At 45.5% G+C, this 13,328-nt stretch overlaps 1 protein-coding gene across 1 annotated transcript in view; it reads right to left on the bottom strand.

The window, feature by feature from the left end:
- Window positions 1-12,968, bottom strand: part of COL20A1 (collagen type XX alpha 1 chain) — a 46,968-nt gene extending 34,000 nt beyond the window's left edge. Inside the window, exons 1-9 of the mRNA XM_088529167.1 lie at window positions 12,883-12,968; window positions 9,429-9,516; window positions 6,855-6,965; window positions 4,596-4,739; window positions 4,196-4,354; window positions 3,483-3,683; window positions 1,518-1,673; window positions 1,028-1,147; window positions 686-850 (exon numbers count right to left, since the gene is read on the bottom strand). Of these exons, the coding sequence (XP_088385293.1) occupies window positions 686-850; window positions 1,028-1,147; window positions 1,518-1,673; window positions 3,483-3,683; window positions 4,196-4,354; window positions 4,596-4,739; window positions 6,855-6,965; window positions 9,429-9,504 (1,132 nt within the window). The 5' untranslated portion in view covers window positions 9,505-9,516; window positions 12,883-12,968. The remainder of the gene's footprint in view (window positions 1-685; window positions 851-1,027; window positions 1,148-1,517; window positions 1,674-3,482; window positions 3,684-4,195; window positions 4,355-4,595; window positions 4,740-6,854; window positions 6,966-9,428; window positions 9,517-12,882) is intronic.
- Window positions 12,969-13,328: the final 360 nt, after the last annotated feature.

The following is a 13,328-nucleotide window of genomic DNA, read 5'->3' as shown; positions in this document are numbered from 1 at the left end:
GCAGAAAACACAGCCAGGGCTCAGCAGCTCCACTCAGCCTGTGAAACAAATCACTGGCCAGCCATGCAGCTGCATAACTCTACATAATAAACCCTTGCCTGCATACTCCTGGCAGAAGTTAGCCCTTTATGTTCTGGGAGATGCAATTTTAAGTGAGTTTTCTCTGTCACTTTATTTCCCAGGTGTTAGTCTCTAGCAGACTCATTTAGTCATCAAGGACAGAGCTGCAAAGGCCATTTTGTGTCTCATTAATGCTGCCAGATAGTGAAGAGCAGGCAATGTTATTATGCCAAGAAATGGAAAGTAGCGAGCGGTAGCAATTCTAAGGGAGCTCCCCTGCCCTCCCCAGTGCAATATGACTTGTCTGACTCCACACGTGAGAACGTTGCTCTCGAGATGCAGATCCCTAAGGCTGACAAGGTCTTTACAGATGGGAGCTGTGAAATCTTTTCAATTAACTAGTGTTTATTAAAAAACAAACCAAAAAAGATACTGCCTGTATTGAATAAATGAGTTAATTTTCATCTTAGCCATAAAGCAATCAGGCCTTGACCACTACCTTAATTTTACAGCTTCAAGCTGCTCCTGTCAAAGCTGAGGGAACACAGTCTTCCATTTGAACATGACTGCAAGTAAGTTAGCCTTCTCCCAGAGCTTAATAGCTCCTTAATAGCTGTGAACTTACCAATGGCGAAGATCTCTATACCCATGTTTTTCAAGGTCTGAGCAACCAGGTTGGCATCATCTTGGGATTTTCCATCAGTCAAGAGGATCACCAACTTCTCTGCTTCCAAGCGGGCACCAGATTCCGGTTTTAGATTCTGCTCCAGGACGTGGGTCAAAGCGAGACCTGGGGTAGAATACAGAGGGGATGGTGGGCTAGAGCATTGCACGGCATCCTCAACCGTCATTTTTTACTTCTGCCATATAGTGGCCGTGTTTCCCGTGTAGGATATCCTCCTATGAGCCCAGTTTTCGGCTTGCAAGCTCAGAAACCATTTAGCAGACATCTAAATGCCGGACTTGCCTGTAAATGTGTTGCCTCCTTTGTACCGCAAATTCCGCACGGCTTCCAGCACCTCATCCCTCGTAGTGTATGTGTTCAAATCCCATTCTGTGCGGGGATCACTGCTGTACTGGGACAGCCCTGGGGAAGGCAAGAGCTATTAGCATCGGGCAAGATGAGACCAGTTTCAGGAGAAGGAGATTATAGGCTTGTCATGGTAGGATCATAAAAAATAGTGAATAAAGTGCTGGAGTTGGGGCCAATAGACCTGGGTTTTAGCTCTACTTCTCTTCATGGTCCTTCGTACACAGATGAGGTGATGCCTCACTGGGTGCAGTGTTGCTTACCCCTGTACCAGTGCTCTGAAGGAACCGACAGTTTCTCAGCATCGTTCAGGAATGCTCCCAGGTCAAACTAAGCAGCTCCAAGGGGTCAGAAGGATTTGCTCTGTCCCCACATATATTCTGCTCTTTTTAATTTCCTTGGGTCAGGAAACAGGAAGGTTTCCTACCTATTCTTATCTTGTCCTGGGCAATATTGAATGGGGAAATCAAAGTGCTCAGGAATTCCTTAATTAGCTTGAAATTGTTGCGTCCAATGCTCCAAGACCCATCCACAAGCAGGATGATATCAATCATTGCAGATGTGTCACACTGGAACTGGGAACCTGAGGGAGATAATGCTAAAAATAATATTATTATATTCTAATAATATTGAAATATATAATAATATTGAAATAATAACAATAATGAAATGATAATAACAATGAGAGGAGCAAAAATGAGGAAAAATTATTTGATTTTTAAGACAAGAAACAAGTCTGAACTTTAAAGGTTGCTCTGCCTGACAGATTGGACCATCTGCCAAACTGCCACATCCCATCACCTTGGTAAAATCCATGCAGCTAAGGGCAACAGGACTCAGTACCAAGACACTGAGTGGTGGGGAGTTGCCCTTAATCTGCAATTAAGGGGTTAAATTTATCAGAAACTGTGCTCCTAACCTAGGCACTGCTCTCTGCAAACTGTCAGCTTGATTACTTCTCAGCCCTGGTCTAGTGCTTCCCTTTTATCTCACTCTATGTCTCAAAGAATTGCAGGTGATTGTTTAATTCCATTCCACCATGAGATTCCCTGTGGGCTATAATTATTTAGTGGCTTTATATAAATCCAATCTCTTCCTAAAAACCTGCTAGCATTGCAGATACTCAGTCCTGCCTTTCTCCCCAGCCCAGGCCTGCAGCTTAACAGCGGATAAGATAGGGCATGTTGTTCATCAAAGGCATCTTCCCTGAATATTTTTACGTCTGTGATGAAGCAAAATAGAGGATACCATCAAGATTCAGTAGACTGCAAACAAGTTGCTCTCCTATCTCTTTTCACAGCTGTGACTTCCTACTAGTCTCAGGAGACCAAATGAAGGTGTTTTGGCCAACCCCATTTTCACCAGTATGAGTCCTCTTCAGAAGTGCTGTTAACCACCTATCCTGCCATATTCTTAACGGACAAAACTGAAAGACCAAAATGGATCAGTTATCTGGGAAACATGAAGAATAAATCCAGCATGTGGAGCAGGTTGGATAATCAAATCCATCGAAACACTCCTCACCTTCTAAAGACTTATTTGCCCTTTGAGTAGGTCCATGGTTGGGTGGGACTCTTCAAGAACGCAAACCCTTATATGCATCTGTCAGAACTTTGGGGAGGTCACATGTGTCAAACACAAATGTTTATGCTTGTGAAAACAAGACCTCTGAAGACTGGAAGAAACCTTCAAAACAAGCAGGAGTTTGCTGCCAGTCAGAGGAGCTACTGCCCGTGCTACCAGTTACAGAATGAGTCTTTTTTTCCAGTTAGAAAATCATTATCACTCTGGACCGGATTTTGATTGTTCCTTAGAAAAGGTACTGATAAAGGTGTTGGCTATTGATGTCATTTTATGGCCCATGTTGAAAAGCAGCAGCTGTGACTGGGGAGTGCTATACATCCTATTTTACAAACGGGGAAACAATAAAAGAATGTGAATTTGAACTCAGGCTGCCTCTGTCCCAGACATAGATCATTCTTCCCCTCCATGGATTAATAGGTCAGGATAATTGAGATAGTGACTGGGAAGTCTGAATAAGCAACTCGCAGTCCACATTTGGACTAGTCAACCCTCACAGTTTGGGACAGCTCATCTAAATCACACAATATTGCTCTGCTTCTTCAGTGGATATCACAAACCTCTAAGCTGGAAAATCATGAATGAAGAAGAGAGGAGAATGAATAAATGAACCATCCAGAAGGAATTTATGGCCAGTTTTCCTCAAAATCCATGATGCTTTGCAGAACTGCATGCTTTTCCAGTGATCCGTGATATTTCCCCAAAGCATGACATAGCGCTTAAAAGCAAAATCAACATCAATCTTATTCCTGGAAACCCTGGTGGCAGATAGTGGGACATAAAAAAGAGGAATGCTTGAAACCCCACTCACCTCTCTTCAGCGAGTCCTTGGTGGGTTTTTCTTTGCCTGGAGACTCTCGTCCCGTGTTTGCAGGAGTGCGCTGCGGTGATCTAGTGCTTGTTGCTGTTGCTTCTGTCACACTGGCCTCAGCACTGGCTCGGTTTCTCATAGCTTCACCAGAGACCTTGGTGTGACTCCCTTTCTGTCTTTTCCTTTCCGTTCTGTCCTTTGCTGTGCTCCAGAAAGAAACATCCCATTATCCCTACCTGTGTTAACACCCATGCAAGCTTCTGCATTCATTGCCTGATTTAATTCATTCATTTTACAGAAGTGTGGGGAGCACATAGAAGGTAAAAGTCCTGTAAGCTTTACAAAAACAAGTGGCTAGATAGACAAGATCGTCTCCATTCATGCCTCTCTGATGGAAGGACTGCACATGGGCTCATGAGTTAACATAGGAATGCTGATGACATCAAAAGCTTGTCCATTCCACTATCTTTGACATGGAATAATAATGAATATCCATAAACTATAACACCAAGGAAAGCATACCATGATCATATGTGGTGCACTGTCCAGACTCCAGCAATCTGGGACTCGGAAATAACCTGAGCAAACAGTGGTCTTTATGTGCGATTGCCCCTGATACATCTCTCTTCCATAAACATGAATAGCTGCATATCCTTACCCAACCATCCATCCACCAGACATCTGGGCATTGCCCCAATGGTCTGTGCACCTACCTGTCTGTGTCAAGACCACAGTCAGCGGTGGTGAAGTGGTCTCTGATGCTGAGTCATGCTCAGCTGCTGAACTCCCTGGAGATGTGAGGTTCTTTTCGGATATGGTTCCTAAGTTTCTTCTGTTATTCCTAGTCTGGGATGCATTTTTGAGCTCTTCAACTATGGGAACAGCAAAACAGGAATATGGAGCCAATGTAGGCACGTCTATGAGCTTCATCACTCATCTCTTTGGTCTTCTCCACTCCTTTTCTAACTCTCCAGTCAAAATGATAACAGACAGTTCTGCTATTGCAGCAGAGTCTACAAGGCACATGCCAGAGGATGAACTCTGAAAAGCCAAGACTGTGAGAGCCTCAGGGCTTTCTGCATGGAGCATAGAAAAGCAGCACACACTACTTACTCACGAATTTCCTTTTGGCAAACAGGGCTTCCTGGGAGCCATTAAGCACATAGACCTGCAATGTGTATTCCTTGGTAGGGCTCAGCCCCGCAACTGTGGCTTTGGGAGTCTTGGTTTTCAGCATAACTTCTTGCTCTGAGTCCCCTGAGGTAGGATGAAGGTAGGATGAGTCTGTCAGAGTTTAAATTTTAAATGACAGTATCAAAAAGCATAGCTGAAATGCAGAGGATGCCTGTCTAGGGACCTCAATCAACTCTAATTTCCTTTTTCATTTTGTGGATCTCCTCACAATTTGGACTTTTTTTTCCCCAGACTAAGGCTAAGAAAATATTTTAAAATCCCTGACACATGCCCAAAATAGAAAACCAATTTCCACTCAGCATTAGTGTAACTCTCATCAGCTTCTCTAGCAGTTGTTGGTATTTCTGCTTTTGAAAAGTCAGTCTTTGGGGGCTGCAGGTGGGACCATTACTCGTGAAGACCACTTATGGAAGCAGCCAACCATGCGATTGGCTTGAGGCCATAGGTGACAAAGTGAGGAACAAGTTTTGCATGTCCTGAGGTCTAGGCTAGCACTTGGGATTCACTTTGCTCATCTCAGCTGCTCTTGCCATGCTGTCTATCCCAGCAAGCCCCATCTTTCTCTGGAGGATCAGCTGATGTCTGCAGATAGAGAGCTCATTTCTGGGATCAACACTGCTTCCAGCTCCCCACAGCCCTTGCTCAGGCTCCAGACATCACCAGGTCTCCTGACGGGCTTCACTGCCCTCCAAAGGCAGCACCTCTTGGCCCATGGAAGCTATCCCAGGGCTGTAATCCCTCTGATCAGCTGGGAACTGGGTTGTTTCCATGTGAAGATGTCAGGGAGCAGATGGAGTGAGACAGCCCTTCCAAGCAACAGCAAAGTACAGCACAGAGATCTCTATTCCCAAGTGATGCAGGGAAAGTTTGGGGATCACAGGAACAAAATGAAGGAAAAGAGACAATCAAAACAGCTCCTTAAAATCTTCTGGTTAAGAAAGATCCGTGATTCTGTAATTATGATAATGGATGAGATCTGACCCCTCAGCTCCTGAGCTCATGCCTAGCTAGACATGGAGCTCCCCAGCCTACGCAGTGGGGAAAGCCTTAGGCATGTACCAGGGAGTGCATGCCTGAGCGCAGGAAGGGAATTCCCTGCATTCCCGGGATGCTCACTGCTCTCGGCCCTCCACCAAAGCCTGCGGAGGGACAGGGGAGGGCAGGAATGAGGAACGCTTTGCTCCTGCTCCCTAAACAGGTGCAGGCTGCGCTAAAAGCAGACAGGGGAGCAAATGTGCTCCCATGGTTGGCTCCGCACGCAGGCATTCCTGGCTCGGAGCTCTCTTCCTCTGGCTCACTGGGATAAGGGCAGTGACTGCAGTTCTCTCCAAAAGCCGAATGCCAGACAAGACTAAGGTTCCCTCTTTGCTGCCAGCCATCGCTCCCGCCGGGGGATGTAGTGTCCTTCCAACACCACCAGCTTCAATGTCAAAAGCCAGGACAACTGGAGCCTGGCCAGGGGAGGAAGCCAGGAGGCCGAGCCCCACTGCAGGACTCGCGCTGCGGGATCAAGGACTGCAGCCCGGAATCCCCACGTGAGCCAAATACGGGAGCAGCGGCTCTAATGAGAGGGAATGCAACAGCAGAGGGGACCAGCACGGGGCAGTGACATCTTGCAGCCACGTCCAGCAAGTTATAACTATGGCACCTTCCACCTCTTTGCTTCTTTCACTCCGCTTTGGATAAATGCTCAGTGGTGGCAAGAGACAAAATTTCTGGTGAAAACGTAACTACTGATACAGAAGCGGAACAGCTCCCACGGAAGAACAAAACAACAATCTTCCCAGTCTTGTATCTCAGTCCTAAACAGTAACATTTCTGGCGAAGGCATTCCCTGAGGATTAAAGGGACTGAATTTCACATCTTTGTTGCAAATCAGTGATTGGGTGATTTGATAATCCTTTCCTATGCTACGCTAGCAAAGCCCTGTTACTCACTGCTCTTTTGCTGGCTGGAACGGTTCCTTGTCCAGAGTGCTATGGAAAATTTTGATCTAGTTTAATCAGCACAAAGTGAAAACAAGCAGTATTTAGTTCCCCTTTCCTGATTTCTATCCCACTAACTGATGCTTGTAATCAAGTTCTGCTGGCCACGATACACACCAGCCAAATCCAGGGCTCAATCCCCACGTGCATACAAATATTTGCTCAGCCTCATGTACAACCCATTAGCACATACCTGCCATGGGCTTTACCCGAACTTTGTAGCCACTGATGTTCCCTTCAGTTTCCTTCCATTTCATTTGGAGTCTGTCTTCCGAAAGGACAGTGAGCTTCAGTCGACCTGATCCTGGGGGATAAGTGTCATGTTGTCACGTATGGAATTCTTCCAATATGTTCATGCACCAAATACCCCACGAGCTGTCTCCTCTGGGGACAATAATTACAGTGCAGAGGAAACCTTCACTGTCCCACCAAGTGTTTTACATCCCCTAACACTGCACTTGAACTCCTGCAGAGTTTTGCTGTGTGTTGAGTGAGACCTCAGCATATACTTCTGCAAACAGAAGCAGCAGTCTGGAATAGAAGGGGGGCTTTCTCTGCACCCCGCACATCCTAGGAAGACCATTCCCAAGAGTTTTTCTGCAGCATGCTTTATGTGTGGCATTCAGCAAGCATGTTAGAGTGCCCTCTTATGAAATGAGGTGGCAAGAGACAGATAAGTGCAATCTGTAAGGCTGTGAGACTCAGGCTTCCGAGAAATACAGAAATTCCCAAGGTGATGGATTCCATACTATGGCAGGAAGATCATCACTTCAGAGGCCGCACCAAGGACCAGCTTAAGAAAAAAAAACAGGAATGAACAAGAAAACCTGATAAAGAGTAAATAATAGCTCTTGACAGGACCATAACTCATGGGTGGCAGCTTGTACCAGCTTGCTGCAGGGAGAAGCAAACTAAAAAGACAAATCCTGAGGAAAAAAATCAAGGAAGCAAAATGAAGAAGAAACAAGGCTAGCCCATTCCCTTCAGCATCTTCAGATTTGAGAGAGATCTTTTAAACCCCAACTAGATATTTAAACTCATGTGTCACTCTGAAACAATGGTTCCTTAATAAAATAGAGCTGTACCATTGTACAAACATCACTGTGTGAAGCTTTCTCGCTTCACTGGATAAAAGATGGCAGATTTATCTCCTCTCCTTCCTTGTATTCTACCTGTACCTGCCTTTTCAGCAGGCTTCCTTAAAGCGCAATGAAGAAGAGCATCCTTTGCCTGCATACTATAAATATCAGCACTCAAATGATTAACCAGAACAGCACCTGCATCTGCAACAAGCACGGACACAGATTAGCCCCACAGCTGACAACAAGTGCCACGATAGTGGCCAGCTAAAGACACAAACACTGAGCTGGGCGTAGAAGCGTGACATAACCTAGCATGTGCTTTGCACCTACAAATACATGGCAGAAGAGTCAGTAAAAGCATGGACATTAGTTGGGGAAAGAAAAGGCAAGAATGAGTTACACTCTTGATCTGAACACAGTGTGGACAGAACCCAAACATATGATGTTTGACATTTTGAAAAACAGGGATTTCATATCATTCTCTTTATCATTAGTCAACAAAAGCTAAAGAAGGCATCGAGTTTCCTGCTCAGTGCTGGCAAACTCTGCGCTGCACAGGCATCCTTGGGTTCCTAGCATGGTCTTGCATGACATCCAGACATCTCCTGACATCTTTTCCATGAAGTCACAACCCAAAAGAGCGTGGAAAGCTGGCAGTGAGGACTGGCTGGTTTCAGCCCAACATCTGAGTCTTAACCTCTCATCGTGGACGCTTCCTGCAGGCTGCCCAACAAGCAGATAACTATGTTAGGAAAACAAAGCTCAGATTCACATCTCACCCCAGGCAAATATGAAGAGGAAGAAAGAATACAGAAGGGGGGATAAGGGCAAAATCAAGTCCCAGAATCATGACTAAGAGAAATGGTAAAAGATCTTGGAACAATGAGGGGAATTCATCGGTGGATGAAACATGGAGCTGTCTTCTTCTGGACACATATGTTCCAGCTCCTCAGCCATCCCTGTAGGAGTCCAAAAGATAAAAAGGCAAGAATGTCCACAGAGAGATCTGAAAGGACAACATCCTCTAAAGCGCCATTATGCGCCGATGCAAATGAAGCCCAGTGCCATGAAAGCTCTACTGTTTCTCTGGCCGGTGTTGGATGTGCATCATTTGATGCCGTAACCTTGCTCTCCAGTTGATTTGGAGTGAAGTCCAGATACACTGGAGAGGCAGGTCCGGAAGATGCACAGCATGGAGAAACATCTGTCCAAATTCTAAAGTGCCACTACCCGCCCAGAAGCCCCTGTACCAACCACTTATACAGAGGTAGATAAAGGTAGACCTTAACATCAAAAAGCATATGATGAGGTTCCGTGGTATTTTCTGTTCTTTTGTGATACCATGGGAGTGCTGCGTGTTACAGAAGGAATGCATCTAGTGTGCTTTCTGATCCAGATGTTGCAGCACATACTGCCATATTGCTTCAAAGCAATAGTTTCAGAGTGCAGGACAGATGCAGCGATTAGTAGAAACAATATTACTTTTTTAAAAATCATTTTTCAAGCTCTGTTAGCAGATCACATAAGCATCCTTCATTGCTTACACAGGCAGAAATGTATCCCCGGTGTCACGGTGTGGTGTGCTGAGCTGCTGCCAGTGCTGAGGACAGGCCTTGCAAGATGTGGAGGGACTAAGATATTCCCCCTAGATAGGATTTCAGAGCAACCACGGAGAAGCTCCTTACCTTGGCTGCTCACTCGGCCCCAGACGTGACTCACCGCAGTCAGGCAGGCAAAAAAGAAGCAAGTGGGAATGCGCATGGTGACCAGGACCTACACGAAGGCAAACATCAAGAAAGAGAAGTAAAGTTGCATTTACTCAGATCAAAAGCCACTTTCATTATTCTAATTCTGCTGCCCTGGAATCCCCTCTCCTTTCTGCAGGAAAGCTTTGCTATGGAGCTTTGAACTGAAATCTCCCGGCATATACCTATATTTTTTGAAGTCCCCAGTTAAGAGGCAAGTTGAAATCTACTACTCTATACCTCCCTAATAGTACTATAAGAGTGGACTGAGAAGCACATATTGAATTTTCCTGTGATTCCTATATTTGATTTTAGAGTCTTGCTCTGTGATACAGTTATTCATTGGTGCCTTGGACCAGTGCTAAACTGAGCTTATGCAGGCGATGGAAGGCAGGCTTTGGCCCAGGCCCCAAGTCTGTCTGCTCCTGGAGATGGACACTGCTGTGTTGGTAGGACAAGACCCACAGAGGCACAAGAGCGCATGCAGGGTTCTGCTCTCATCATGCACATGAGTAACATTGGTTAATACAATGGATGGACACAGATTCCAGAATAACTTTTCTTTCAAGCAATTTGTAAGTAATTACTACAGATTCAACCACGTCAATGAATTACTCTGTCCAAAAAATATTTTCTGCAGCATTTCTAGGGCTGGCTAGCTTAAGGACAGATGCCCATGACTCTGCATCTCACTGACTTCAAGGGAAGTCCTTTAATCTTTAACTGGCCTGGATGTAACCTTCCCTCAGTTTGGCTCAGAAAGGCTACACCAGCATTAAACCACCCTGGTTGATGGAAACGGTGCCTCCCCCTTGTCTCAGTGTCCATATGCAGAGTTTAAAACATATCTCAATATGCAGAGTTTAAAACATATGCTGGTGGCTTTTGCAACGCAGCGTTGGCATCTGTCATTCTTGTGCTACCCAGTTCAGCCTTACTGCTTTTGGCAGGACCAGACTATACACGAGTTTCTGCCTTTGCAGTCTGCTGCTGCATTTCATTCATTTTGATGGGCAGGTATTCAGCAGCTCTTGGCAAATGCCTATTTCCCATCAAATATGCCAGTTTTTTAAAGATCAAATGGAAAAGAATATATGCAAGTGAATGATCGTCTATTTTTAAATAAAAAGTTCTAAAATGTTGTAAGATTAAATGGCAAAATATGCAAGTTATAATAGATAAATGTTAACAAACACCCTGCCCCCATACACACATGCACACTGCTCCACTGGAGGAGGTTTTTCTTTTTTTTTCCTCCTTTGATTGAAGATCAAGTTATAGGGAACAACTGCAGTGTAACAGTAGCCCTTGGCCATGGGAAACACAAACTTTTTTTTCCTCCAGCTAATAACATTAAGTCATTGCTTATAAAAAACAGCAAATATTTTACAGGTAGATTTTACGAATCTGACTATGATACTCAGAAAAGTAAAGCTTGCCCTTGCTATGCAGGCACTTGTGCTGAGCAACAGAGAGAAGTCTGCATTTCTGAAAAACTTCTTGAACCAACAGTAAATTTATTTTTGTTATTTTGCAATGCCAACAAATTTGCTCTTAGTTTCTTGTAACTTCTTGCAGCTCTGTCGGCAAACAGGATGCCAGAACTGCAAACACTGCATCGCATGTGCCCTTTTCATATTAACAAGTGTTACAGGGGTCCAAAGACCAGTGAAAAGAATGCACAGACTTGTCCAACTGACACTGAATGGGGCTGATTGCAGGGTCTGACTCAGCCCTCAGCTTCCACCTCTGATGTCAATAAGGAGGAATTCAATATTAACTCAGATTGGGCCAAGTAAGTTCCAAAGAACATAAATCTTTACTCTTACAGCATTGCAGTTAAGGCAAGCAGCACGGGCTTAATGTTTCTTTCCTAGCTCAGAGAGAAGCCCACAGATATTCTGCTTCTCCTCCAAGTCTCATTTTCCTACCTGTAAAGCAGGGATGGAAAAAGATGCAACTGTTTCCGGCAGCTGCAGATATGTGGCTGGATATATGGTGGGATTCCCCATTCCTGCAGTACTTTCCACTCCAAAGGACACCTGCTACATCCCAAGTCCCTGCCCGAGTGTCCGTGGGTGCCTCCCATCCATTGCTGCTCCTGGAAGCGCAGCCAGGCTGAGCCATGGACCACAATGTCATCGCCCCGTCAGAGGGCAGGGAATGCCGATCCCTTTCCCCTTTACCCGCTCAGGGAAAGAATCCGGAGACAACAACACATGGAGCATACGGAAAGGATTTGCGGGCCTGGAAAATGGGTGAGGGACGCGCCGTGTCCCAGAGCGGGCTGGGACGTGGCTTCCCCTTCACCCCAGCGATGTGTTCAGAGGGGGTTAAGCCAGGCAAGGATCACCTTATCCAAATGCAGGACATTTTAAAAGTAGCCACCTTAATTAAAGAAAAAAAAAAAAAAGATTTTTCCACCCAAAAAGCCCTGCTCCTGCAGTTTTACCTGCTCAGAAGCAACCACAGAGTGATCCTGGAGAGCAGCTCACCATCCTTTCCAGGCAAAATGCAACAAGCTACACGGGAGTCACCCTGAGAGCAAATCCCAACACAGACGGGTCCCCTGAAGCTGGTCCATGCACGAGGGGAGATTCTCCTGGGAGAATCCCACAGAAGAAATCGCATTAACTATGGAAAATAAATCTATCCCAACCTCCCTGAATTATTTGCTAGTGAAAGGAGCTAAAACAGATAAAAACATGTTCATCAAATCCTTTCTTTACACTCCACAAAGCTTTCTGTGTTGCTGTTCAGACAAAACCATGCTGGTTTGGATTGAACCAAAATTCTCAATTACCTCAATCCTCATCTCAAAACTAAAGGACAAGCTGCGCTTTGGGACTGAGCATTTGTAGCTCACCTCATCCCAGACAGGCTTAATACCACGGGCTGGATGCAGACACACACCATGGCTACAGGTGGGAAAACACAACCCCGACAACTGCAATTGCAGACAGAAGATCACAAGCTGATCTAATTACTGTCCTCTTTTCCTGAAATTTCCCCCAGATTTCATCTATTAACCTCTGATGGAAAAAACATAAAAACACCAGTGAAATTCCGTTTCCCACAGCCATCGCTCTGCACGAATTACCTCTCTCTATAACAACAGTCCTGGTGACGTTGAGACCTCTCCTCCAGCGAATATGGGTCTGGAGGCTACATCACCTTGAAAGGACAAGATTTGCAGGACTTGTTTTCCTTATGTGACATTGGAGGTGCCACCCTGCACGCACTATTGCACTGGCCCAAAGTTTCTCCTATTCTGAAAGTTTGCAAAAGTTCCCTGTTCTGCCAATGCACAAACATCCCCCAAATCCCGCAGCCCCCCAGCCCAGCCGGGGATATCCAGGCCAACTTAGTCCCCAAAGGGGAACCAGGCACAAACCTTTGCTGTTTTCCCTGAAATCAGCCAGGAGGTGGGAAGAATCCAGCTACATTCTTGAATTGTGAGAGAAGACGACAGCTCCGTGGCTGCTTCTCCGGGCGTTTGAGGAGATTTCCAGCCCAGCCGTCAGGACAGCTAGGAAAGGGGAGGAAGGGGAGGGAGATAAGGGGGATTGGGACAGCGATTCCCCCACCTCCTCCTCACCACGTAGCAGGGAGCAGAGCTCTATGCATGGCCTGCTGCATGCAGCTAAATAAAGCACATTAAAAAAAAAAGAGGAAGAGCCCGCTGCTGTGAAACACAGTGAACAGCTTTTACTGTGTTTTCTAGGAGGAATCAAGTACTAAATTCCAACAGAGGAAATTGTATACTGATTTCCTAGAGTGCAGCAAAAAGTCACGGTTCCCACCCACTATTATACTCTTGGGAGTAAAGTCACGTCGGCC

The sequence above is a fragment of the Tinamus guttatus genome, unplaced genomic scaffold, assembly GCF_059628265.1.
Source record: "Tinamus guttatus ecotype Peru unplaced genomic scaffold, ASM5962826v1 Tinamus_guttatus_pri_ptg000027l, whole genome shotgun sequence".
NCBI classification, from domain to species: domain Eukaryota; kingdom Metazoa; phylum Chordata; class Aves; order Tinamiformes; family Tinamidae; genus Tinamus; species Tinamus guttatus.
This window is presented reverse-complemented; position numbering and strand designations above follow the sequence as displayed.